This window comes from Paecilomyces variotii, assembly GCF_004022145.1.
Source record: "Paecilomyces variotii strain CBS 101075 chromosome Unknown C8Q69scaffold_2, whole genome shotgun sequence".
Classification (NCBI taxonomy): domain Eukaryota; kingdom Fungi; phylum Ascomycota; class Eurotiomycetes; order Eurotiales; family Thermoascaceae; genus Paecilomyces; species Paecilomyces variotii.
Window position 1 is genome coordinate 948,777 of NW_021167141.1, and position 18,214 is coordinate 966,990.

The following is an 18,214-nucleotide window of genomic DNA, read 5'->3' on the forward strand; positions in this document are numbered from 1 at the left end:
AGAGCTCCGACATCACGAATCTCGATTTCGACTTCTCCAGCCTCTAGAACTCCCCCACCCAACAGCGATTTTATTGTCGCAACACTCTGGAGTGTGGGCAGCGAGACATATCGCTCGCGTGAGGTTACTTTTTCGTCGAATTTTCGTGGCCTCAGATCAATCTCGCCATGGCCGACTACCTGCTGTTCGAGAGCCCGATGGGCTACTCGCTCTTCAAGGTCGCACACCAGGCGGACACTGTCGGAAACCGCCTCAAGGAGGTTCAGGAGGGTGTGCAGGATCTTGCGAAGTTTGGAAAGATGGTCGATTTGGCAAGTTTTCTGCCTTTCGAGTATGTCCTACGACCTCCGCTCCTTTCGCTATTACAGACCTAACGAAAAGTCTTCTAGAAACAACAAACAGGCCCTCAGTGAGATCAACGATGTTTCTGAGGGAGTCGCCTCCGAGACTCTGGTTAATTTCCTCGAGCTGAACCTGCCGAAGCCAGGCAAGAAGAAGAAGATTTCCCTCGGTGTCTCGGATAAGGCTCTCGCGGGTAGTATCAAGTCCGCTTTCGACTTCGTCGACTGCGAGACCGGCGATACCAGTGAGGTTGTCCAGGATATGCTCCGAGGCGTCCGACTTCATGCCACGAAGCTGCTGAAGCAGCTCCGCGAGGGTGATGTCGACACCGCTCAATTGGGTCTTGGTCACGCCTATTCGCGTGCCAAGGTCAAGTTTTCCGTGCAGCGAGACGACAACCACATCATCCAGGCTATCGCTATCCTCGACCAACTTGACAAGGCTATCAACACCTTCTCTATGAGAGTCAGGGAATGGTACGGTTGGCACTTCCCTGAGCTTGTCAAGATCGTCTCAGACAATCAGCGCTATGCTCAGGTTGCCCTCTTTGTGAAGGACAAGACGACCCTTACTGAGGAGAGTCTGCACGACTTGGCTGCCCTTGTGGAAGACGACGAGGGTGTTGCCAGGAGCATCATTGATGCTGCCAAGCACAGCATGGGTCAGGAAATCTCCCAGACTGACATGGAAAACGTGGTCTCCTTCGCCGAACGCGTTGTGAGCCTTTCCAAGTACCGCAAGAACCTCCACTCCTACTTGGTTTCCAAGATGAGTGTTGTTGCTCCCAATCTGGCCGCTTTGATTGGAGAGATTGTCGGCGCTCGTTTGATCTCTCACGCTGGAAGCTTGACCAACCTCTCCAAGTACCCGGCATCTACTGTTCAGATTCTGGGCGCGGAGAAGGCGCTTTTCCGCGCTCTCAAGACCAAGGGCAACACGCCCAAGTACGGACTGCTGTACCACTCCTCCTTCATCGGTCGTGCTGGTCCCAAGAACAAGGGAAGAATCTCGAGATTCCTTGCGAACAAGTGTTCTATCGCGTCTAGAATCGACAACTTCTCCGAGACGCCCACCACCAAGTTTGGAGATGTCTTGAAGAAGCAGGTGGAGGAGCGTCTTGAGTTCTACGTTTCCGGCGCCGCGCCCACCAAGAACGAGGTCGCTATGGTAGGTTTCAATGGTCTTCCTTTACAATGTCATTCACTAACGTGGAGCAGAAATCTGCCATGGATGATATCCTGGCCGACATCGAAGTTGACGAGCAGCACAGCGATGTCGAGATGGAAGATGCTGATGACAAGGCCGAAAAGAAGGAAAAGAAGGACAAGAAGGAGAAGAAGGAGAAGAAAGAGAAGAAGGAGAAGAAGGACAAGGAAGAAAAGAAGGACAAGAAGAAGAAGAGAAAGTCCGACGTAGGCGACGACGACGTCTCTGACAAGAAGAAACGGAAGCGCGACGGTGAGGTCGAGTCGTCTAAAAAGAAGTCGAAGGCCTAATCGCTACCATATTATGGGATGGGTCGGAGTAATCGACGCGGCGTTCTTTCTGGTTGATTTTGTGATCATGTCTCGCTTTATTTACTCTTGTTATTTATGTCTCGACGGATAGGGATTTTGTTGTAAAAATACGTGTACTAGGCAGCTTGGAACTGTATCAAAAATCCGTTTAGCACTGGCCTTCCTCATAATACTCCCTTGCTTGGTGAAACTCCTCGGGAAAAGTGCGGAGAAAGTGCGGCAACGGGCAAGTATGACGCCCACCTGCTTTTCCTCCATTCCGCAACGCTACTAGGGATTATCTCGACAAGGCCTCCCATCAACTACAGTGAAGCCGCAATGGCTATCATGCTGTCGTTATTCTGTGAAGAAGTGCTCCAGCTCAGTTGAGCAGCTCTTGAGATCTACATCCCCGTTTGCGGTCTCATCGCTCACTACTGATTTCCCCACAGTCGTCTCTAGCAGCCCCGCTAAGTAATACATAATGGCAACGCTATTACCATTCAAGTCGCCGAAGCGCAAACGAGAAACTTCGGAGTCTGACTGTTATAGTCCATCTGCCTCTCCTCCATCGACTATCTCCATCTCCAGCTTTCAGGAGGCGTGCTTGCGTGAAGAGGAGGGAGGCTACAGTCCGCGAACCGCAGTCGCAGGACGTCTGCGCGAGCTTGCTATCCGTGGTGAATATGTTCCAAATCCAGATTTTGAGATCTACAATCCCCTCGAGGATATAAAGCAGACATCTGGCCAGGTGGCATTCGGTCTGCCTACGTCAGGAGATGCCGATATGCCAGCATCATCTTCCTCCGCGCAAAGCGACCATGTCTCAAGCGCACAATCTAACGCCATCTCCGATACCCAAGACACAGATAGTGGTATGAAAACACCAACCTCGTCGTCCGATGCCACACCTTCGCATAGCCCACGCAAGAAACGTCCAATAAAAAAGCCCATCAAACCGCGCAGTCGGCGAAAATCACCGCCTCTAGCTAGCAAAGCTAGCGAAGACACGCTCACGTGGCACGATTCTGAGATTACAGGACACGAGCCTAACGATCCTAATGACGATGGATATGGTATCAACGGCATTGGATTCAAACCAACGGCCGCGATAGCTTGGGCCAGGTCACAGAAGAGGCAGAAGCAAGTGTCGGATTGGAAGACACGTGAAGCCCGAGAAGAACGAGAGAGACGAAGGGAGCGGCGAGAAGGGATGAATCGAGAGAATGCTAGTAATGTACCAGAAAAGGTGGTACAAAAGAGGGTCAAATTCAGCACGGATGACCTAGTTCACTGATACGAAACTGATACGACTTTCTGCACTTGGCGCATCGGGTTAAGGATACGAGCAATCATTAGAGATTGACGGGATATGATGCTTTTTCTTCCCATTGGATTGGAGATATCAACATTGAATTGGATATATTTTACAGGTTAATAAAGGGCAAGATGCCAGTCGAACACACAATAAATGCTCCCGCCATGTCCACTCTGCAATGACCATTTTGAAATCCCTGACAACTCCTTGACTCCCATTTTTTGCGTAGGAAGAGAGGTTACCAGAATTTATAATTCGAAAGATTGGTCCAGCTCTTCCGTTTCCGCTCCTCCTCCTGACGCGCTGCCTCCTCGGCCTGTTTCTGCTCCTTCTCTCGTTGCTTCTTCAATTTGAGCTCCTTCATCATCTCCACAGCCTGCTTCATACCATCAATCTCCTTCACTCGTTGGCGCTGGCAAAGTTCGTAGGCGGCAATCGAAAAGACAGCAAAGGAGCCCACCGCCCAGTTACATGCTGGCCAGAGAGACTTGAGCCCTATATGAATTGTAATCAGATCGAATTGTACTTTGTCTGACAGTAACATGCATAAGTTTACCTCCAACAACACCTCTTAGTCCACCCACGCCAAAACCAGCTCCAAGTCCGATGAGTAAGGAATCGCGCGAACATGGTGTTTTGTAGAATGATGATATCTCGCTTAGAGAGATAGATTTGACGGTATCGGCCACCGAAATATCCTTCGCCTTTCCTCCTGCGTTACTGTATGCTCCAGGTGCCATATTAATCGGCTCTTCCGGGTTTCCAAAAGCCTCCCATAACTTTCCGACTTGCGACTTGGGAAGCTCATGCTTGGGTTTTTGGCCTGCGGCAGAGGAAGTCTGAACTGCAGATTTATCGTCGATTTGTTCTCCGGCGGGGGAGGAACCGGCATCCCGCGTGTCACCTGCCATGGCGAGTTTCTGGTCAGGAATTAACTGGCCGTTGATATCTGAATCTGAATCTTGTATATCTTCTGTATATCTTCCCCGACGAGGTCCAAACCGGCCCTCCGGGTAAAGTTTAGTTTTTCCGAGATCGGACGACCCACCAAACGCCGCGTCCCAGACAAGACAGTTTCTCCGACTGTGGAAATGGCAATAAACGCGTTTAGTGGAAAACGCGAACGCGTCGAAGGTACCGGTAGGGACAGGGCCTTATTCTAGGCTCTAAGTCCATCAATCGCAGCGAACACATTCAACATTACTATATTGGCCACGGGACAAGCAAGAACGAGCCATGCCCTGGTTGTCTTTGAACTAATTCGAGTTGCTTTGTCCATGGTCAACTGAATTCCTTCCCCCGATACCCTTAGTCCCCAGAGGGGTACAGCGCAATGCCTTCACGAAAGCCTAGCAAATATGGAAATAAGTTTCGGTCCAGCGCCGCATCTTTCAACCCCAAGAGGGCAAAGACAGTCGAATTCGCGTCTCTGCGGTCGACAGAATCGACATCTCAAGATGAGAAATTCGAAGCGATTCGACTCGCGAACACTATTGATGAGACCATGGGCTTCCCGCGCTTCGAAGCCGGCCATAAGAGAGTGGGATGGCTCATTAATATGCACAGTACCTCTATTGAGGACCCGAAAGTCCCTGGTGGTCGTGCCGGTGTCGACTTCTATTTCCTCGAAGATGACGGAGGCAGTTTCAAGGCGACGGTAGAATACGACCCGTATTTCATGATTGCGGCGAAGAAAGGGCACGAGTCAGATGTGGAAGAGTGGTGTAAGAGAATGTTTGAGGGCCTTATCAAGAAAGTGAATCGGGTCGACAAGGAAGATCTGCAGATGCCAAACCATCTGCTTGGATATCGAAGGACTTTCTTGCAACTTAGCTTTGCCAACGTGAGCAATCTCTTGGAGGTCCGAAAGACCCTCCTACCAATTGCGGAGAAAAACAAAAAGAACGTGAATGCGATGGATACTTATGCGGAGATGACCAGGTCTGTATATCCCAGTATTGTGTTTTGTGCAGCGTGAGTGCTAACTTGAAACTAGTGCCAACGCCGGCTTCGATCTCTTTGATGACGAACTAAATAATGACCCACGACCTAATGGCAGTGTAAATGCGAGTGATTTCATAATTGATATTCGGGAGTACGACGTTCCTTACCATGTTAGAGTGTGTATCGATAAAGGTGCGTTTCTTTATTCTTTCGAAGGCTTTCATTGCTGACAGCTTATAGACATACGTATTGGAAAATGGTATACGGTGGAATCAAAACACGGCGTTATTTCATTGACTTGCATAGAAGAGCGACTTCAGCGAGCTGACCCTGTCGTTCTTGCCTTTGATATCGAAACCACGAAACTACCCCTAAAGTTCCCTGACGCCGTGATCGATCAAATCATGATGATTTCTTACATGATCGACGGGAATGGATTTCTAATCACCAATCGAGAGATTGTGTCTGAGGACATCAACGACTTTGAGTATACGCCAAAACCCGAATATAGTGGCCCGTTCGTGATCTTTAACGAACCAGACGAGAGGGCCGTTCTCGAGAGATTCTTCGGCCATATCAAAGAAGCTAAACCGACTGTCATTGCCACATACAACGGTGACTTCTTCGATTGGCCCTTTGTTGAAGCAAGAGCCAGTGTACTGGGAATCGATATGTACACCGAGATTGGCTTTCGGAAAAACAACGAAGATATCTACCAGAGCGACCACTGTGTTCACATGGACTGTTTTGCTTGGGTCAACCGTGACAGTTATCTTCCGCAGGGAAGCAGAGGTCTGAAAGCTGTCACAGTCGCCAAACTGGGCTATGACCCCGACGAGCTGGATCCTGAATTGATGACGCGGTATGCCAGCGAACGTCCACAGACTTTGTCAGAGTATTCAGTTTCAGATGCCGTTGCCACTTATTATTTGTACATGAAATATGTGCACCCATTCATCTTCTCTCTTTGTACGATTCTACCCCTCAACCCCGACGACACCTTGCGAAAAGGAACCGGGACATTATGTGAGATGTTGCTCATGGTCCAGGCGTACAAGAATGAGATCATCCTGCCAAACAAACATAAGGATCCGCCAGAGTCCTTCTATGAGGGCCACCTCTTAGAATCGGAGACCTATGTTGGTGGTCACGTCGAGAGTCTTGAGGCTGGAGTGTTCCGGAGCGATATTCCAGTCAACTTTTCCGTTGATGCGACAGCTATCGACGAATTAATCGGGGATCTCGACGCTGCGTTGAAGTTCAGTATCACAGTCGAAGAGAAGAAGTCTCTTGACGACGTCACCAATTATGAAGAGGTCAAAGCCCAGATTGTGCAGCGTCTCCTCGATCTGAAGAATACGCCCGTTCGCCAGGAGTGCCCGTCCATCTACCATTTGGATGTTGCTTCTATGTATCCGAACATCATGACGACGAACAGACTCCAACCAGATTCAATGATACAAGAGTCTGATTGTGCAGCATGCGATTTCAACCGCCCGGGAAAAACATGCGACAGGCGACTTCCGTGGGCATGGCGAGGCGAGTTTCTTCCCGCAAAGCGCGACGAGTACAATATGATCCGGCGAGCGGTCGAAAACGAGAAGTTCCCTGGGAGGACAAAGAAATCCCCGATGAGGATGTTCAGCGAACTAAGCACAGAGGAACAAGCTGCCGTTGTGAAGAAGAGACTGCAGGAATACAGCAAGAAAATCTACCATAAAATTCACGATAGTAAGACCGTGGAACGAGAAGCTATCATCTGCCAACGCGAGAACCCTTTCTACGTCGATACAGTGCGCAGCTTCCGAGATCGAAGATATGATTTCAAGGGGAAACAGAAAGTATGGAAAGGAAAGACTGACGCTTTGAAGTCATCGGGTGCTCCCGCTGCAGAGATTGAGGAGGCTAAGAAGATGATCGTGTTGTTTGACTCTCTACAGCTTGCGCACAAAGTCATCCTCAACAGTTTCTATGGATATGTCATGCGAAAGGGGTCTCGTTGGTATTCAATGGAGATGGCTGGAGTAACTTGTTTGACTGGTGCACATATCATCCAAATGGCGAGAGAGCTCGTTGAACGCATCGGGCGTCCTTTGGAGTTGGATACGGACGGTATCTGGTGTATGCTTCCTGCGACATTTCCTGAGAATTTCTCCTTCACATTGAAGAACGGCAAAAAGCTAGGCATCTCCTATCCTTGCGTTATGCTCAACCACCTTGTCCATGGCCGATTCACGAACCATCAGTATCAGACACTTGTGGACCCCGCAACCTTCAAGTACGAGACACACAGTGACAATTCTATCTTCTTCGAAGTTGATGGACCATACAAGGCCATGATTCTTCCAACCTCTAAAGAAGAAGACAAGAACCTGAAGAAACGTTATGCAGTCTTCAACCACGACGGTTCACTGGCTGAACTGAAGGGTTTCGAGGTCAAGCGCCGTGGAGAGTTGAAATTGATCAAGATCTTCCAGACGCAAATTTTCCGCTTTTTCCTGGAAGGAACTACACTTGCGGAAACATACGCAGCCGTCGCTAGGGTTGCGGATCGATGGCTGGATGTTCTATACCAGCATGGATCAACACTGGCAGACGAAGAGCTTATCGATCTGATTTGCGAGAACAGAAGTATGACCAAAACCCTGGAAGAGTATGGGAACCAGAAATCTACGTCTATTACTACCGCGAGAAGACTGGCAGAGTTCTTGGGAGAGCAGATGGTCAAAGATAAAGGTCTCAACTGCAAATATATCATATCTTCCAAGCCCAGAAACACCCCTGTGACAGATCGAGCGATTCCAGTGACGATTTTCTCTGCCGAAGAAAATGTCAAGCGATTCTTCCTACGGAAATGGCTTAAGGAAGACCCCGGGGACATGGATCCAAGAACAGTCATCGATTGGGACTATTACCTCGAACGTTTAGGTTCCGTTGTGCAGAAGCTGATCACTATCCCGGCCGCCCTGCAAAAGATTCGCAACCCCGTTCCTCGAGTTCCCCATCCGGACTGGCTACAGAGACGAATCGATATGAAAGAAGACAAATTCAAGCAGAAGAAAATGACAGATATCTTCCAGCTGACTGAAAAGAAAGCATTGGCTGATGTCTCAACCAACATCCTTGAACATCGTGTCCCACATGCTACTGATATCGAGGATGCACTCGCGCGTTCTGGGGAAAGGTTGAAGTCGCCAACTTCGAACAAAGTGGCCCAGAAAAGAAAATTACCGGAGGGTCCTTCAACGACATCCCTCGATCCTTTTGCCAGCCTTCCTGCTACGATGCCATCGATCACTGATGACTACGTCGGTTTCCTGAAGTACCAGAAACAGAAATGGAAGATCCAGAAGCAAGCTCGAGTCCGTCGCCGACAGCTTTTCGGGGACAGAGTAAACGTTGCATCAGACTCACTGAGTCATTACTTCAGAAATCAAGCAGAGATGCTCTACATCAGCACGTGGCAGGTCTTGCAGCTTCGTGATACTGAAATGCCCGGAATCGTACGCGCCTTTGTTCTTATCGATAAGAAGGTCCATGCTTTGACTATCAAGGTTCCCCGTCAACTTTTCATCAATTTCAAGGGTGATTCGCTGCCGGATGTGGACGTGCCGGGGTGCGATGTGGAAAAGGTCAACCACATACTGCCAAACGGCCATCCTTCTGTCCATCTCTTCAAACTCACACTGTCAGAAGATACGTATCTGAACGAGGCGGAGAAGATGGAGGCGCTTCTGCATCATCCAAGTGTGGAAGGCGTCTATGAGAAGAATGTCCCCTTGAGCGTTCGCGCCATATTAAAGCTGGGAAGCCATTGTACCTTCGACGAAAGTCAACGTGGCGTGCTGGGAGATGGATTGGATCATGGATTTGACCTCTCAGCTCTTTTACATGCAGCGCCAGAACAGCCCTATTTAGCGGAATCCCCATTAGCATACCTCTATCTGTACCACGTTGTATCCGGGGACCGACAAGTCTTTGCGCTTTTCTCGACGCTAAGGGATGAGGCGCATGTCGTTATCCTGAACCGAACAAGAGACGTTCAGGGATTCCCCAACCTGGACAAAATTTACGCAGAGGCTCTCACGAGGAAACTCCAGGAAAGTTCGGGCGAGAAGTTACAGGACGCGTTCGCATATCAGGAGAAGCTGCACTTCAAGATTACTCAAGTAACGACGAGACGAAAGGCGCATCTTGAAATCGGTGACTTGGTAAAGAAGTTCCGAAGCGAGGAAAATCATCCAGTCATGCTCGTTATTCAGTCTCAGCAGAGAGAGCGCTTATGTCATGATATACCGATCCTAAAGGAGTACCCTCTTCTTACAGTGAAACCAGAGGCAGCCGACATGGAATTCCCTCCTCTGGGCTGGCAGACTTTTGTTGCCAAAAGACTTGTTGGGCACTACGTATATCTCGGAGCATGGATCCAAAGCCTGACCTTGTTGGCGAGATATGGAGACGTCCCTCTTGGAAATCTTGAGAGTGAAGATCCAAGGTATCTTATCGACGTGTCATACGCGAGACGGCTTCAACAGAACAATGTCGTGCTCTGGTGGTCTTCTGGTCCCCGACCGGATCACGCAGGATACGAGAAAGATGATATTGTTGGACCCTTGGAGAGGGTTGATATGCCCTCTGTCAACGTTCCAGGGACATATTCTACTGTCTGCATCGAGCTTGACATCCGCAACCTTGCTTTCAACACTATCCTCACATCATCCCTAATTAATGAATTGGAAGGCAGCGATGCCCTTTTGGCACCTTCCGCTCCGGCAACCAACGGTCCAAGCGATGGTACGGGCATCCTATACTCAGAGAAGGCATTTGCATCCGCTGGTGTCTTTGTTCTGCGCGAGATGGTAAAGCAATGGTGGACCGAGGTTTGTTCGGGCAACGGTATGGCGGATATCATGGTGCAGCACCTGATCCGATGGATTGAGAGCCCGGCCTCTTGTCTCTACGACCGGTCCCTGCATTACTACGTGCGGATGATGTCAAAGAAGTCTTTCCAACAGCTCATGGGTGATTTCCGCCGTGTGGGTTCGAATGTCATCTTCGCTAGCCCGACGCGTCTGCTTCTGCAAACCACAAAGACTGAGGTAGGCAATGCGTATGCGTACAGTCAGTATGTGCTGAAGTCTATCCGTGGCAATGCGGTCTTTTCCTTTATCGACCTGGAAATCAAGGAATACTGGGACTTCTTAGTCTGGTACGATGAATACAACTACGGTGGTAAAGGCTGTCGAGAGGTTGTCGAGTCGGACAATCAGCAGCTTGAGACGATCATGCACTGGCAAATGAGCCGGTTCCTTCCTGCTCCGATGCAGACGGTGTTCCACGATTGGGTGGTCGAGTATATTGAACTGATGCACGCTCTCAAACGACCAGGATCTCACGATGCTGATATCTCATCTACTCCTCGACTCACGCAGATCCCCGGCAAACCGGCAGATCCTGACAGTGATCAAATCACCTCTGTCCTTACTGACCGCTTTTCGAAGCCGCTGAAGAAGCAGATCACGGGTCTCATCCGGCGACAGCGTGATGAGATGTTGCACCCAGAACTGGCGTCTGACTATGTCTTCCCAGTGCTTCCTGGGGCAATTATAGACCCTAATGCAGACAATCGCAATCCGTCTCTGGAGCTGGTCAAGTCGCTCATGCAAGTCCTGAGTCTCTCGAAGACGACTACTCTGGAGACTCGACTCCTGCGTCGCGAGCTGCTAGCACTCTTTGAGGTTCGAGAATTCAGCGAGGAAGGTCGATTTGAGAATCCCAGCACCAGTCTCAAGTTACCAGAGCTGGCCTGCAACGCTTGCTGCTTAATCCGTGACCTCGATCTATGCCGGGACGAGGACGTGCTTCCCGGCCTGGATTCAGATGGGAGTGTTGCGACGGTCAAGGCCTGGCGCTGTCCCTTCTGCCAGACGGAATACGACAAGCTTGCTCAAGAGGAAACACTCATTGGTCAAGTCCAAGGAATGATTGTGGCGTGGCAGACGCAAGATCTAAAATGTTCCAAGTGCGGCGGACTGAAAGTCAGCGACTTCATGGAACATTGCTCGTGCAGTGGAAATTGGGTCGAGACGGTGAACCGGGCGGACATGGAGAAGCGACTCCGCGTTATGGCAAGCGTTGCGAAGTTCCACGGCTTGAAGCTGCTGGAGACAGTGGTAAACGGGGTTCTCGGTGGGATTTAGCTCTGTCCCTGATTCGTATCGATTGTGGGTTTGGTTTGGTTAGAGTTCCTTTTGGCACTTGCATTGCACCGGCGTATGAGGACTGACTGGTAGCGTAATTTACTTGGTGTTCGGGATGGCCAAGGGGACGTATATAACAAGTCAATTAATTATATCCTGGGTACGAACAAACGCTATCTGTGGTTGGGTTAGGTTGGGTCACGTATAAGCTGCGCACTGCGAATCAATCAAGAGTTTTCTTATATATCACATCACATCTGGTGTTATCTGGGCGATCCCATGCAACACTGCGACTTCAAGAATGCCATTATTATTATCGCTCGATCCTTCATCGCCGATCGCTCAGATCCACCAGCCCGATGGAAGGTCTGGATCCCCGCGGGCGCCAACGTGAGTGAGCATCGTCCATTCATTCTGGCGACATCTCTCGTTCTTGTGCCATCTCTCTCTCTCTCTCTCTCTCTCTCTCTCTCTTCTTCGTCCGATAATTTCCTATCTGGTAATTACACGGTTGACACTAGTATCTATCTACTTCTCCTCATTCTCGCCAGTGAGACCCTGATCTCGGAGCAATCAGCCCTAAGCCTCAGCCCCGCGGAGGTAAGTAAGAAAAGAAAAAGCTTAGGTCGCTGTAATTTAATTTAGTCGACCTGTCATCCGACGCCGGTTCTCCTCACAAACGGTGGTTCTGCAGGAGGAATCTGATCTCGGATTTTTTTGTCCTGACAAGGCTCTTCTCTTCTTTGTCTGACGTTCTTCTTCATTTAGTTTACCCGCAGGTTCTGGATCCAGCGGGGTAATTGGTAATTATCCACTGGCTAACTATCCCTCTCTATTCATTCCTCATCCGACTCGCGATACAACACGACCCCCGCAACCTCGCCTGAATGGCATCGCAGACGCAGACGCAACCGCAGCCACAGCGGCCGCAGATCCAGCCCTGTCGGTATAAAACTGGAAAGACTCTAGGGGCGGGCTCCTACTCGGTCGTGAAGGAATGCGTGCACATCGACACCGGGCGGTATTATGCCGCGAAGGTCATCAATAAGCGGCTGATGACCGGCAGAGAGCACATGGTGGTTAACCCTGGGGATTATATACTCGTTTCTGTGCACTGGGAGAAATAAGAGTGCTGATGGGTTCTGGATCGATATCAGGTCCGAAATGAGATCGCCGTGCTCAAGAGGGTCTCCATGGGCCACCAGAATATCCTTACGCTGGTCGACTACTTCGAGACTATGAATAACCGTACGTGCGATCATCTGGGCGAGAAGAATCAGGGTTCCCCTAGTTGCAGAAGCTGATCTTATACTCTCGCATACAGTCTACCTAGTGACCGATCTCGCGCTTGGAGGAGAGCTCTTCGACCGTATCTGCCGCAAGGGTAGCTATTACGAATCAGACGCCGCAGACCTCATTCGTGCGACCCTATCGGCGGTGGCATACTTGCATGACCATGGCATCGTCCACCGTGATCTCAAGCCGGAGAACCTCCTATTCCGCACGCCAGAAGACAATGCAGACTTGCTGATAGCAGACTTTGGTCTGTCGAGGATCATGGACGAGGAACAGTTCCACGTTCTGACTACCACCTGTGGAACGCCAGGATACATGGCACCAGAGATCTTCAAGAAGACCGGGCATGGGAAGCCAGTGTATGTGGTTTCGCTAAGTAGTCGCTATGTTCCTTCGCTGACTTGGACTTCCTAGGGACATCTGGGCTATCGGTGTCATCACCTACTTCCTTCTGTGCGGTTACACGCCTTTCGACCGCGACTCCAACCTCGAAGAGATGCAGGCCATCCTCGTCGCGGATTACTCCTTCACTCCCCTCGAGTACTGGCGCGGCGTGTCATTGACAGCACGCGACTTCATCAAGCGATGCCTGACAATCGACCCCAAGGCGCGCATGACTGCTCACGAAGCGCTGCAACACCCCTGGATTAACCCACCCTTCGACCCTGCCGATCCAAGCAACTTCGGTTCCGGCGAAGACTTGCTGCCGACAGTCAAGAAGAACTTCAACGCGCGTCGGACACTGCACAAAGCCATCGACACTGTGCGCGCCATCAACAAGCTGCGCGAAAGCGGTGGTCTGATGATGGATGGGGTCATGAGCGTCGACCCGAAGCCGGAACACGTTCACGGAAACCAAGTATTCGAGGAGAAAGGGCATGATGGAGCTATGGAGATTGATAGTCGTTCAAACGCGCGGGGCCAGACGGAGCAGCAGATTCGAGATCAAGAGCGGAGAATCAAGGAGACAGTGACAGGTCTTTGGAGCAAACAAACGACGCACAGGCGTTAATCGTGATCATCATCATCATCATTGTTCATCAATCAGAATACCAATACCCGTATATCTTAAAGTCATGTTATCCGTTGGAAAAGATCGTGAACTGCCCAATCTCGATCTATGAATTTTCGCAATTGGTGCTCTCCTTCTAAACTCTCTTTTCCAATCATGGAAGGGACAGGGAAAGACAAGAAAAACGGAAAGAAAGAAAACGCCTATACATATCCTCTTGAAAGTACATACATAACCCTCAATGCTCGGTCTTGTCATGCGATGTCCATGGGCCTATTATTCTGGCAATGCCTTTCTGAAGTGTGCGATTCTATCCCGGGGTAACCTGAACATTCAAGCATATATGAAACCTAGCGTAATCTGTTTGTAGCTTTTTTCATCTATCTTTAGTAGTGTTTTATGACTGGACGGATATGTACATCAAACTCTAATTTGAGTAGTTATTCGGTTCTATGCGTAAGAATCCACACTCGTCATGACTGTCAGTGTTGAATACTAGCACAAGTACGCTCTCGCTCTCCATGTTATTGTACAAGTACATCTTCTACGGCGATAATCTGATATTGAACGTGATCACATACTCAGCTTTTTCCTTGTCTCTCATTCATCAGTACATACAGGCGTTAAGAGTCAGGAGTTAGGAAGTTCAAAGGGTTTAATGCGATGAGTAGGAAGAGCATTGACTGCATAAAAAAATATGGAAAGATGCAGGCGAGGAGGTCTAGGCAAGAAGAAATAGATCTATAGAAAATCGTTTCAATCGCAGCGTAAGAATTTTAGAGGGCGAGTCGAGTCATAATTATCTCTTCAGGGAGGGACAGAAGCTTTTTTTAGGCGGATTCGTTCTCTGTAGGCTTGGGGGACTCGACGGCACCACGGACACCTCCCTTTCCACCGACTTCTCTGGCGGTGATCTGGATGCCCAGGTCGGAGTTGATGTTCACCATGACCTCGACCTTGCCGCCGGCCTTGACGCCCTTGATGGCGAACTCGGCAATGGGCTTCTCGGCCTTCCAGACCAGCTCGCGGATCTCCTCCTCTTCGTCCTCGTCGGAGTCGAAGTCAGAGTCCTCATCCTCCTCATCGTCCTTGGGCTTCTCCTCCTTGGGCTTAGGCTCGGGCTTGGTGACCTTGATCTCACGAGCACCTTCGCAGACACGGATCAGAACGTCGCCGCCCTCCTTGGGGACTGCGTAGTGAGCGACACGACGGGCCGGCAGAGCAGTCTCGGCGGGAATAAGAGGACGGAAGATGGACTCGTCACCCTCCGCAGCCACAAGCTGGACACCGATGGCCTTGCTGAGATGAGGAGTGACAGTAACCATGGGGTGGATGGACTGCTCAATGTCTTCGGCATCGAATTCCTGGATGAGAGATGCCTGGATGGCCGCACCACGGGCGATGAGGTCGGAGGGGTTGATAGCAGAGGGGTCTGTCGAGGGCGCAAGAACCTTGGTGGTCTCAGGGAAGATGTTCTGCAGCAGGCTGGCGATCTTGGGAGTGTGAGAGGTACCGCCGACGAGAATGACCTCGTTGATGTCCAGAATATCCAATTCGGCCTTCTTCACAACATCCTGGATAAGACCAGTGAACTGGGCGAAAACCTTTCCGGACAGCAGCTCGTATCGGGTGCGGTTGATGGTAGAGCTGAAGTCAATGCCATCCGCAAGACTCTCGATGCTCAGGGTGGCGTTGGTACCCAGGCTGAGAGCCTTCTTGGTGGCCTCACCCTCCAGCTTCAGCTTGGCCAGTCCACGGGGGTTCTCCCTCGGGTCAGTCTTGTGCTTTTTGATGAACTCCTTAGCAAAGTGGTCAATGATGATCTGGTCCAAGTTGGCTCCGCCAAGTTCGTAGTCGTGAGCGGTGGCTAGAATGGTGTAGATACCTCCACGGGAGGCAACCACGGCAACATCAGATCTCGTACCGCCCAGATCGGCGACGACGACCAGCTTGTCCGTGACAACAGCCTCTGGGCGTGCATCGTAGGCCATCACAGCAGCAACGGGCTCGTGGATAAGCTGAAGCACCTCAATTCCGGTGGCCTTGGCCGCAGAAACCAGGGCCTCGCGCTGGGCATCCGTGAAATCAGTGGGAACCGCAATCACAGCGGCGTTGACATCCTTTCCGAGGAAGTCAGCTGCAGACTTCTGCAGGCGACGAAGGTGACGGGTGGTGATCTCAGAGACAGTGACAACGCTGGGCTCTTCGCTGGCGCTGTCACGGATAGAGAACGCGACAGTAGAGGAATGCTCCTGGGGGTGAGCAGACTGGTGGCTTGGGGTCGGGTCTATCGATTTGAATCTATATTTTTTATTAGCACCGGCACCGGCACCCAACTATCATGTTCCTCTGCGGGGTTCCCCTTACTCCTTGCCCAGGTAGTCCCTGAAGTATGCGACAGTGTTCTGGGGGTTGCGGACGAGCTGTGCCTTGGCCTGGGAGCCATGGTATTCCTCTCCCTCAACGTAAGAGAGAATGGAAGGGATCTGGCGGTCTGTAGTAAAATGATCGTCAATTTCTCCATTCGAATGGCCGCAGACGCCCGTAACTAGGGCTGGATTAAAAACGCACCTCCATCTTCGTTGGCAATCACCTCAGCCTTCCCCTCCTATATTCACTACTGTCAGTCCTTCCTTCATATCTGGGACAGCGACCATATCGCCCGAACATACCGGTGAAGTGCGGGCAATCGAGCTGGTGGAGTTACCAAAGGAAACACCAATGGCATATCTCTCCGCCGCCACGCCGTTCGACTCGTCACTCATCTTTGAGTATAGAATATTCCGGTTCTCGCGGTGGTGACAAGAAGGAATGTGTGCAGGGACACGGAAGAGACCAGGAAAGGAGAGAAGGAAAGATTAGAGCCAAGAAAACGGCTTCGATCGAGCTGGATCACGAACGCTTCACACTCGTCGGGGAAAAAATCTTTTGAGGCGTTTTTCTTCGAGGCGGGAGTGAGCGGGTGGCGGTGCAGCCTTATCGATAAGCGATGCGGCGGTGCAAGGAATTCTATCAAGGGTTCTATCAACACATTCTGTCTTTTTATTTTCACTCCTTTCATTGAAATTATGATGCTGGTCAGTGATAATAAGCCGGTGAGTATATTTCTGTGGAATTGTTATGCTTGACAGTACATGGGACTGCTACTCGTGCTATATCAGCTCACAATATATCTATGCACAATACAAAGAGAACTATATATTCATCAATAATTGGCTTTCTCTTATAACATGGACGACATCATCTCAGGGCCACTAGAACACGGAAGGAGATTAGGTATCGCAGATACGTTAACAAGTGATCATAGTCGCAAATAGAGGCGCCCAACGTCGATAACTCGATCCTTATCTGAGTCTCTGAGGACGGAGCTTCACTGCGATGTTGAAACTGTCGCAAAAAAACATCTTGTAATCTAGTAGGTTGTATCCTATAATTAGGATTCAAAGAACCTGCCTCAAACGGATGATTGACAGATTACCTGGCGTTCGCTTTGTGCGCCGACAACTTCACCAGGGCTAGGACGAAGAATTTCAAATCCATCGAAACATTCGAGGCTGTCTTCTCTCTTAGCTGGGATGTCTCCCATTGGATTCTCTGATGAATCACTCGATAGTCCCTGAGCTCTGTCGAATATTGGAGACTTTATATTCTGCTCCCACCGCTGCCCAGTTTCTGGCAAACGCCGCTGCGGTGTGGTGTGGGGGGACAATGAGATCGATGATTTGATGATACAATCAAGGAACCGATTTATATTGACGCAGCCGGTAGTAGTAAAAGTGGTGAACGGCTCCGAAATCTGTAAAAAGTTGCCACTCAACCTCAGAAACTACCAAAGTATTCCATCCGACACGACGCCATAAGTAGTGTCGACGATCCTCTTCGGACCCTTGAGAGACATGCGCTTTTGCTGGAATCCAACCATATACGCAACTGCTTGGGAGATCCCATCAGATCCACCGGACGAAGCGAAATTATTCTTCCCCTCCATGATGACACAGATGGGTTCAAATTCTGAACCACCAAGTGTGTCGTAGCCCAAGGCATAATGCGCGTTGCCAGTGATGATTTCTCTTTCGCCAGGAACTCGAGTCTCTACCGGGTACTCTCCTCGCAGAGATATTTTCCTAGCGGCTAGCTCCTGTTGCTGCGCTTCTAGCCGGTCAAAGAGAACGAGGTCAATTAGGGTTCGAGATAAGGTCCCTGAAGAATCTCGTCTCCGGAACTTAGCGTTCTGCATTCTTTTTCGGACATCCGCTTAAATGGGCGTTACCAATCCAGTAATCCAGGGATAGCTTTGCGGTAGCGTCCAGATTATCACCTAGACGCGAAGCCTGGGTGACCTTTAGTCCAGATTTCACTTTTTTGAATGGCGAGAGCTGTTCCGATTCGACTATGGCCGTTTTGATTGTCTCCAGAGCTTCTTTAACATGCTCGACTGGCTCACCGTCTTCGATGGCGGCTATGAGGTCGAGTAGAATTTGGACCAAGGACCCCTTGACACGAGTGGCTGGGCTCGAATCGGGAGCACTTCGTTTATATCGTGTCGATGTCGCTGATTCTGACATTCTGGTGTTTGAAGTTTATAGAGTCCTGACAACGCTCTCAG

General features: G+C 50.2%; 7 protein-coding genes across 7 annotated transcripts; 4 read left to right on the forward strand and 3 right to left on the reverse strand.

Annotated features, from left to right (window-relative positions):
• Positions 1 to 167: 167 nt before the first annotated feature.
• C8Q69DRAFT_485059 (putative pre-rRNA processing nucleolar protein Sik1) lies at positions 168 to 1,838 on the forward strand (the record flags this gene model as incomplete). The annotated part of the gene is made up of 3 exons (XM_028631808.1): positions 168 to 331; positions 390 to 1,509; positions 1,560 to 1,838. 3 exons carry the CDS (start codon positions 168 to 170, stop codon positions 1,836 to 1,838), a joined length of 1,563 nt encoding a protein of 520 aa, XP_028487219.1.
• A 216-nt stretch (positions 1,839 to 2,054) lies between these two features.
• Positions 2,055 to 3,264, forward strand: C8Q69DRAFT_141473 (hypothetical protein). Its single transcript, XM_028625436.1, has one exon. The coding sequence runs from the start codon at positions 2,323 to 2,325 to the stop codon at positions 3,133 to 3,135; it is 813 nt and encodes a 270-aa protein (XP_028487220.1). The 5' UTR covers positions 2,055 to 2,322; the 3' UTR covers positions 3,136 to 3,264.
• Positions 3,265 to 3,394: 130 nt separating this feature from the next.
• On the reverse strand, positions 3,395 to 4,067 carry C8Q69DRAFT_441764 (hypothetical protein; the record flags this gene model as incomplete). The annotated part of the gene is made up of 2 exons (XM_028628776.1): positions 3,395 to 3,651; positions 3,713 to 4,067. 2 exons carry the CDS (start codon positions 4,065 to 4,067, stop codon positions 3,395 to 3,397), a joined length of 612 nt encoding a protein of 203 aa, XP_028487221.1.
• A 274-nt stretch (positions 4,068 to 4,341) lies between these two features.
• C8Q69DRAFT_495915 (DNA polymerase epsilon catalytic subunit A) lies at positions 4,342 to 11,529 on the forward strand. Its single transcript, XM_028632245.1, has 3 exons — positions 4,342 to 5,097; positions 5,153 to 5,292; positions 5,341 to 11,529. Exons 1-3 carry the CDS (start codon positions 4,490 to 4,492, stop codon positions 11,298 to 11,300), a joined length of 6,708 nt encoding a protein of 2,235 aa, XP_028487222.1. The 5' UTR covers positions 4,342 to 4,489; the 3' UTR covers positions 11,301 to 11,529.
• Positions 11,530 to 12,066: 537 nt separating this feature from the next.
• C8Q69DRAFT_141847 (phosphorylase b kinase gamma catalytic chain) lies at positions 12,067 to 14,090 on the forward strand. The gene is made up of 4 exons (XM_028625441.1): positions 12,067 to 12,379; positions 12,458 to 12,548; positions 12,625 to 12,955; positions 13,011 to 14,090. Exons 1-4 carry the CDS (start codon positions 12,188 to 12,190, stop codon positions 13,606 to 13,608), a joined length of 1,212 nt encoding a protein of 403 aa, XP_028487223.1. The 5' UTR covers positions 12,067 to 12,187; the 3' UTR covers positions 13,609 to 14,090.
• A 1-nt stretch (position 14,091) lies between these two features.
• Positions 14,092 to 16,557, reverse strand: C8Q69DRAFT_141663 (putative Hsp70 chaperone). The gene is made up of 4 exons (XM_028625440.1): positions 16,281 to 16,557; positions 16,180 to 16,216; positions 15,976 to 16,102; positions 14,092 to 15,909 (listed from the first exon to the last, which is right to left on the reverse strand). The coding sequence occupies exons 1-4, from the start codon at positions 16,371 to 16,373 to the stop codon at positions 14,439 to 14,441; spliced, it is 1,728 nt and encodes a 575-aa protein (XP_028487224.1). The 5' UTR covers positions 16,374 to 16,557; the 3' UTR covers positions 14,092 to 14,438.
• An 877-nt stretch (positions 16,558 to 17,434) lies between these two features.
• Positions 17,435 to 18,173, reverse strand: C8Q69DRAFT_441768 (hypothetical protein; the record flags this gene model as incomplete). Its single annotated transcript, XM_028628777.1, has 2 exons — positions 17,435 to 17,862; positions 17,927 to 18,173. 2 exons carry the CDS (start codon positions 18,171 to 18,173, stop codon positions 17,435 to 17,437), a joined length of 675 nt encoding a protein of 224 aa, XP_028487225.1.
• Positions 18,174 to 18,214: the final 41 nt, after the last annotated feature.

Excerpts from the sequence above, each read along its gene's own strand:
- C8Q69DRAFT_141847 (XM_028625441.1), top strand. The coding sequence starts at position 12,188 with ATGGCATCGCAGACGCAGACGCAACCGCAGCCACAGCGGCCGCAGATC. Across the intron at positions 12,380-12,457 it reads CCGGCAGAGAGCACATGGTG|GTCCGAAATGAGATCGCCGT; the intron begins GTTAACCCTGGG and ends GATCGATATCAG. Across the intron at positions 12,549-12,624 it reads CTTCGAGACTATGAATAACC|TCTACCTAGTGACCGATCTC; the intron begins GTACGTGCGATC and ends TCTCGCATACAG.
- C8Q69DRAFT_141473 (XM_028625436.1), top strand. The coding sequence starts at position 2,323 with ATGGCAACGCTATTACCATTCAAGTCGCCGAAGCGCAAACGAGAAACT.
- C8Q69DRAFT_495915 (XM_028632245.1), top strand. The coding sequence starts at position 4,490 with ATGCCTTCACGAAAGCCTAGCAAATATGGAAATAAGTTTCGGTCCAGC. Across the intron at positions 5,098-5,152 it reads ACTTATGCGGAGATGACCAG|TGCCAACGCCGGCTTCGATC; the intron begins GTCTGTATATCC and ends ACTTGAAACTAG. Across the intron at positions 5,293-5,340 it reads TAGAGTGTGTATCGATAAAG|ACATACGTATTGGAAAATGG; the intron begins GTGCGTTTCTTT and ends GACAGCTTATAG.
- C8Q69DRAFT_141663 (XM_028625440.1), bottom strand. The coding sequence starts at position 16,373 with ATGAGTGACGAGTCGAACGGCGTGGCGGCGGAGAGATATGCCATTGGT. Across the intron at positions 16,103-16,179 it reads GATTGCCAACGAAGATGGAG|ACCGCCAGATCCCTTCCATT; the intron begins GTGCGTTTTTAA and ends ATTTTACTACAG. Across the intron at positions 15,910-15,975 it reads AGGGACTACCTGGGCAAGGA|ATTCAAATCGATAGACCCGA; the intron begins GTAAGGGGAACC and ends TAAAAAATATAG.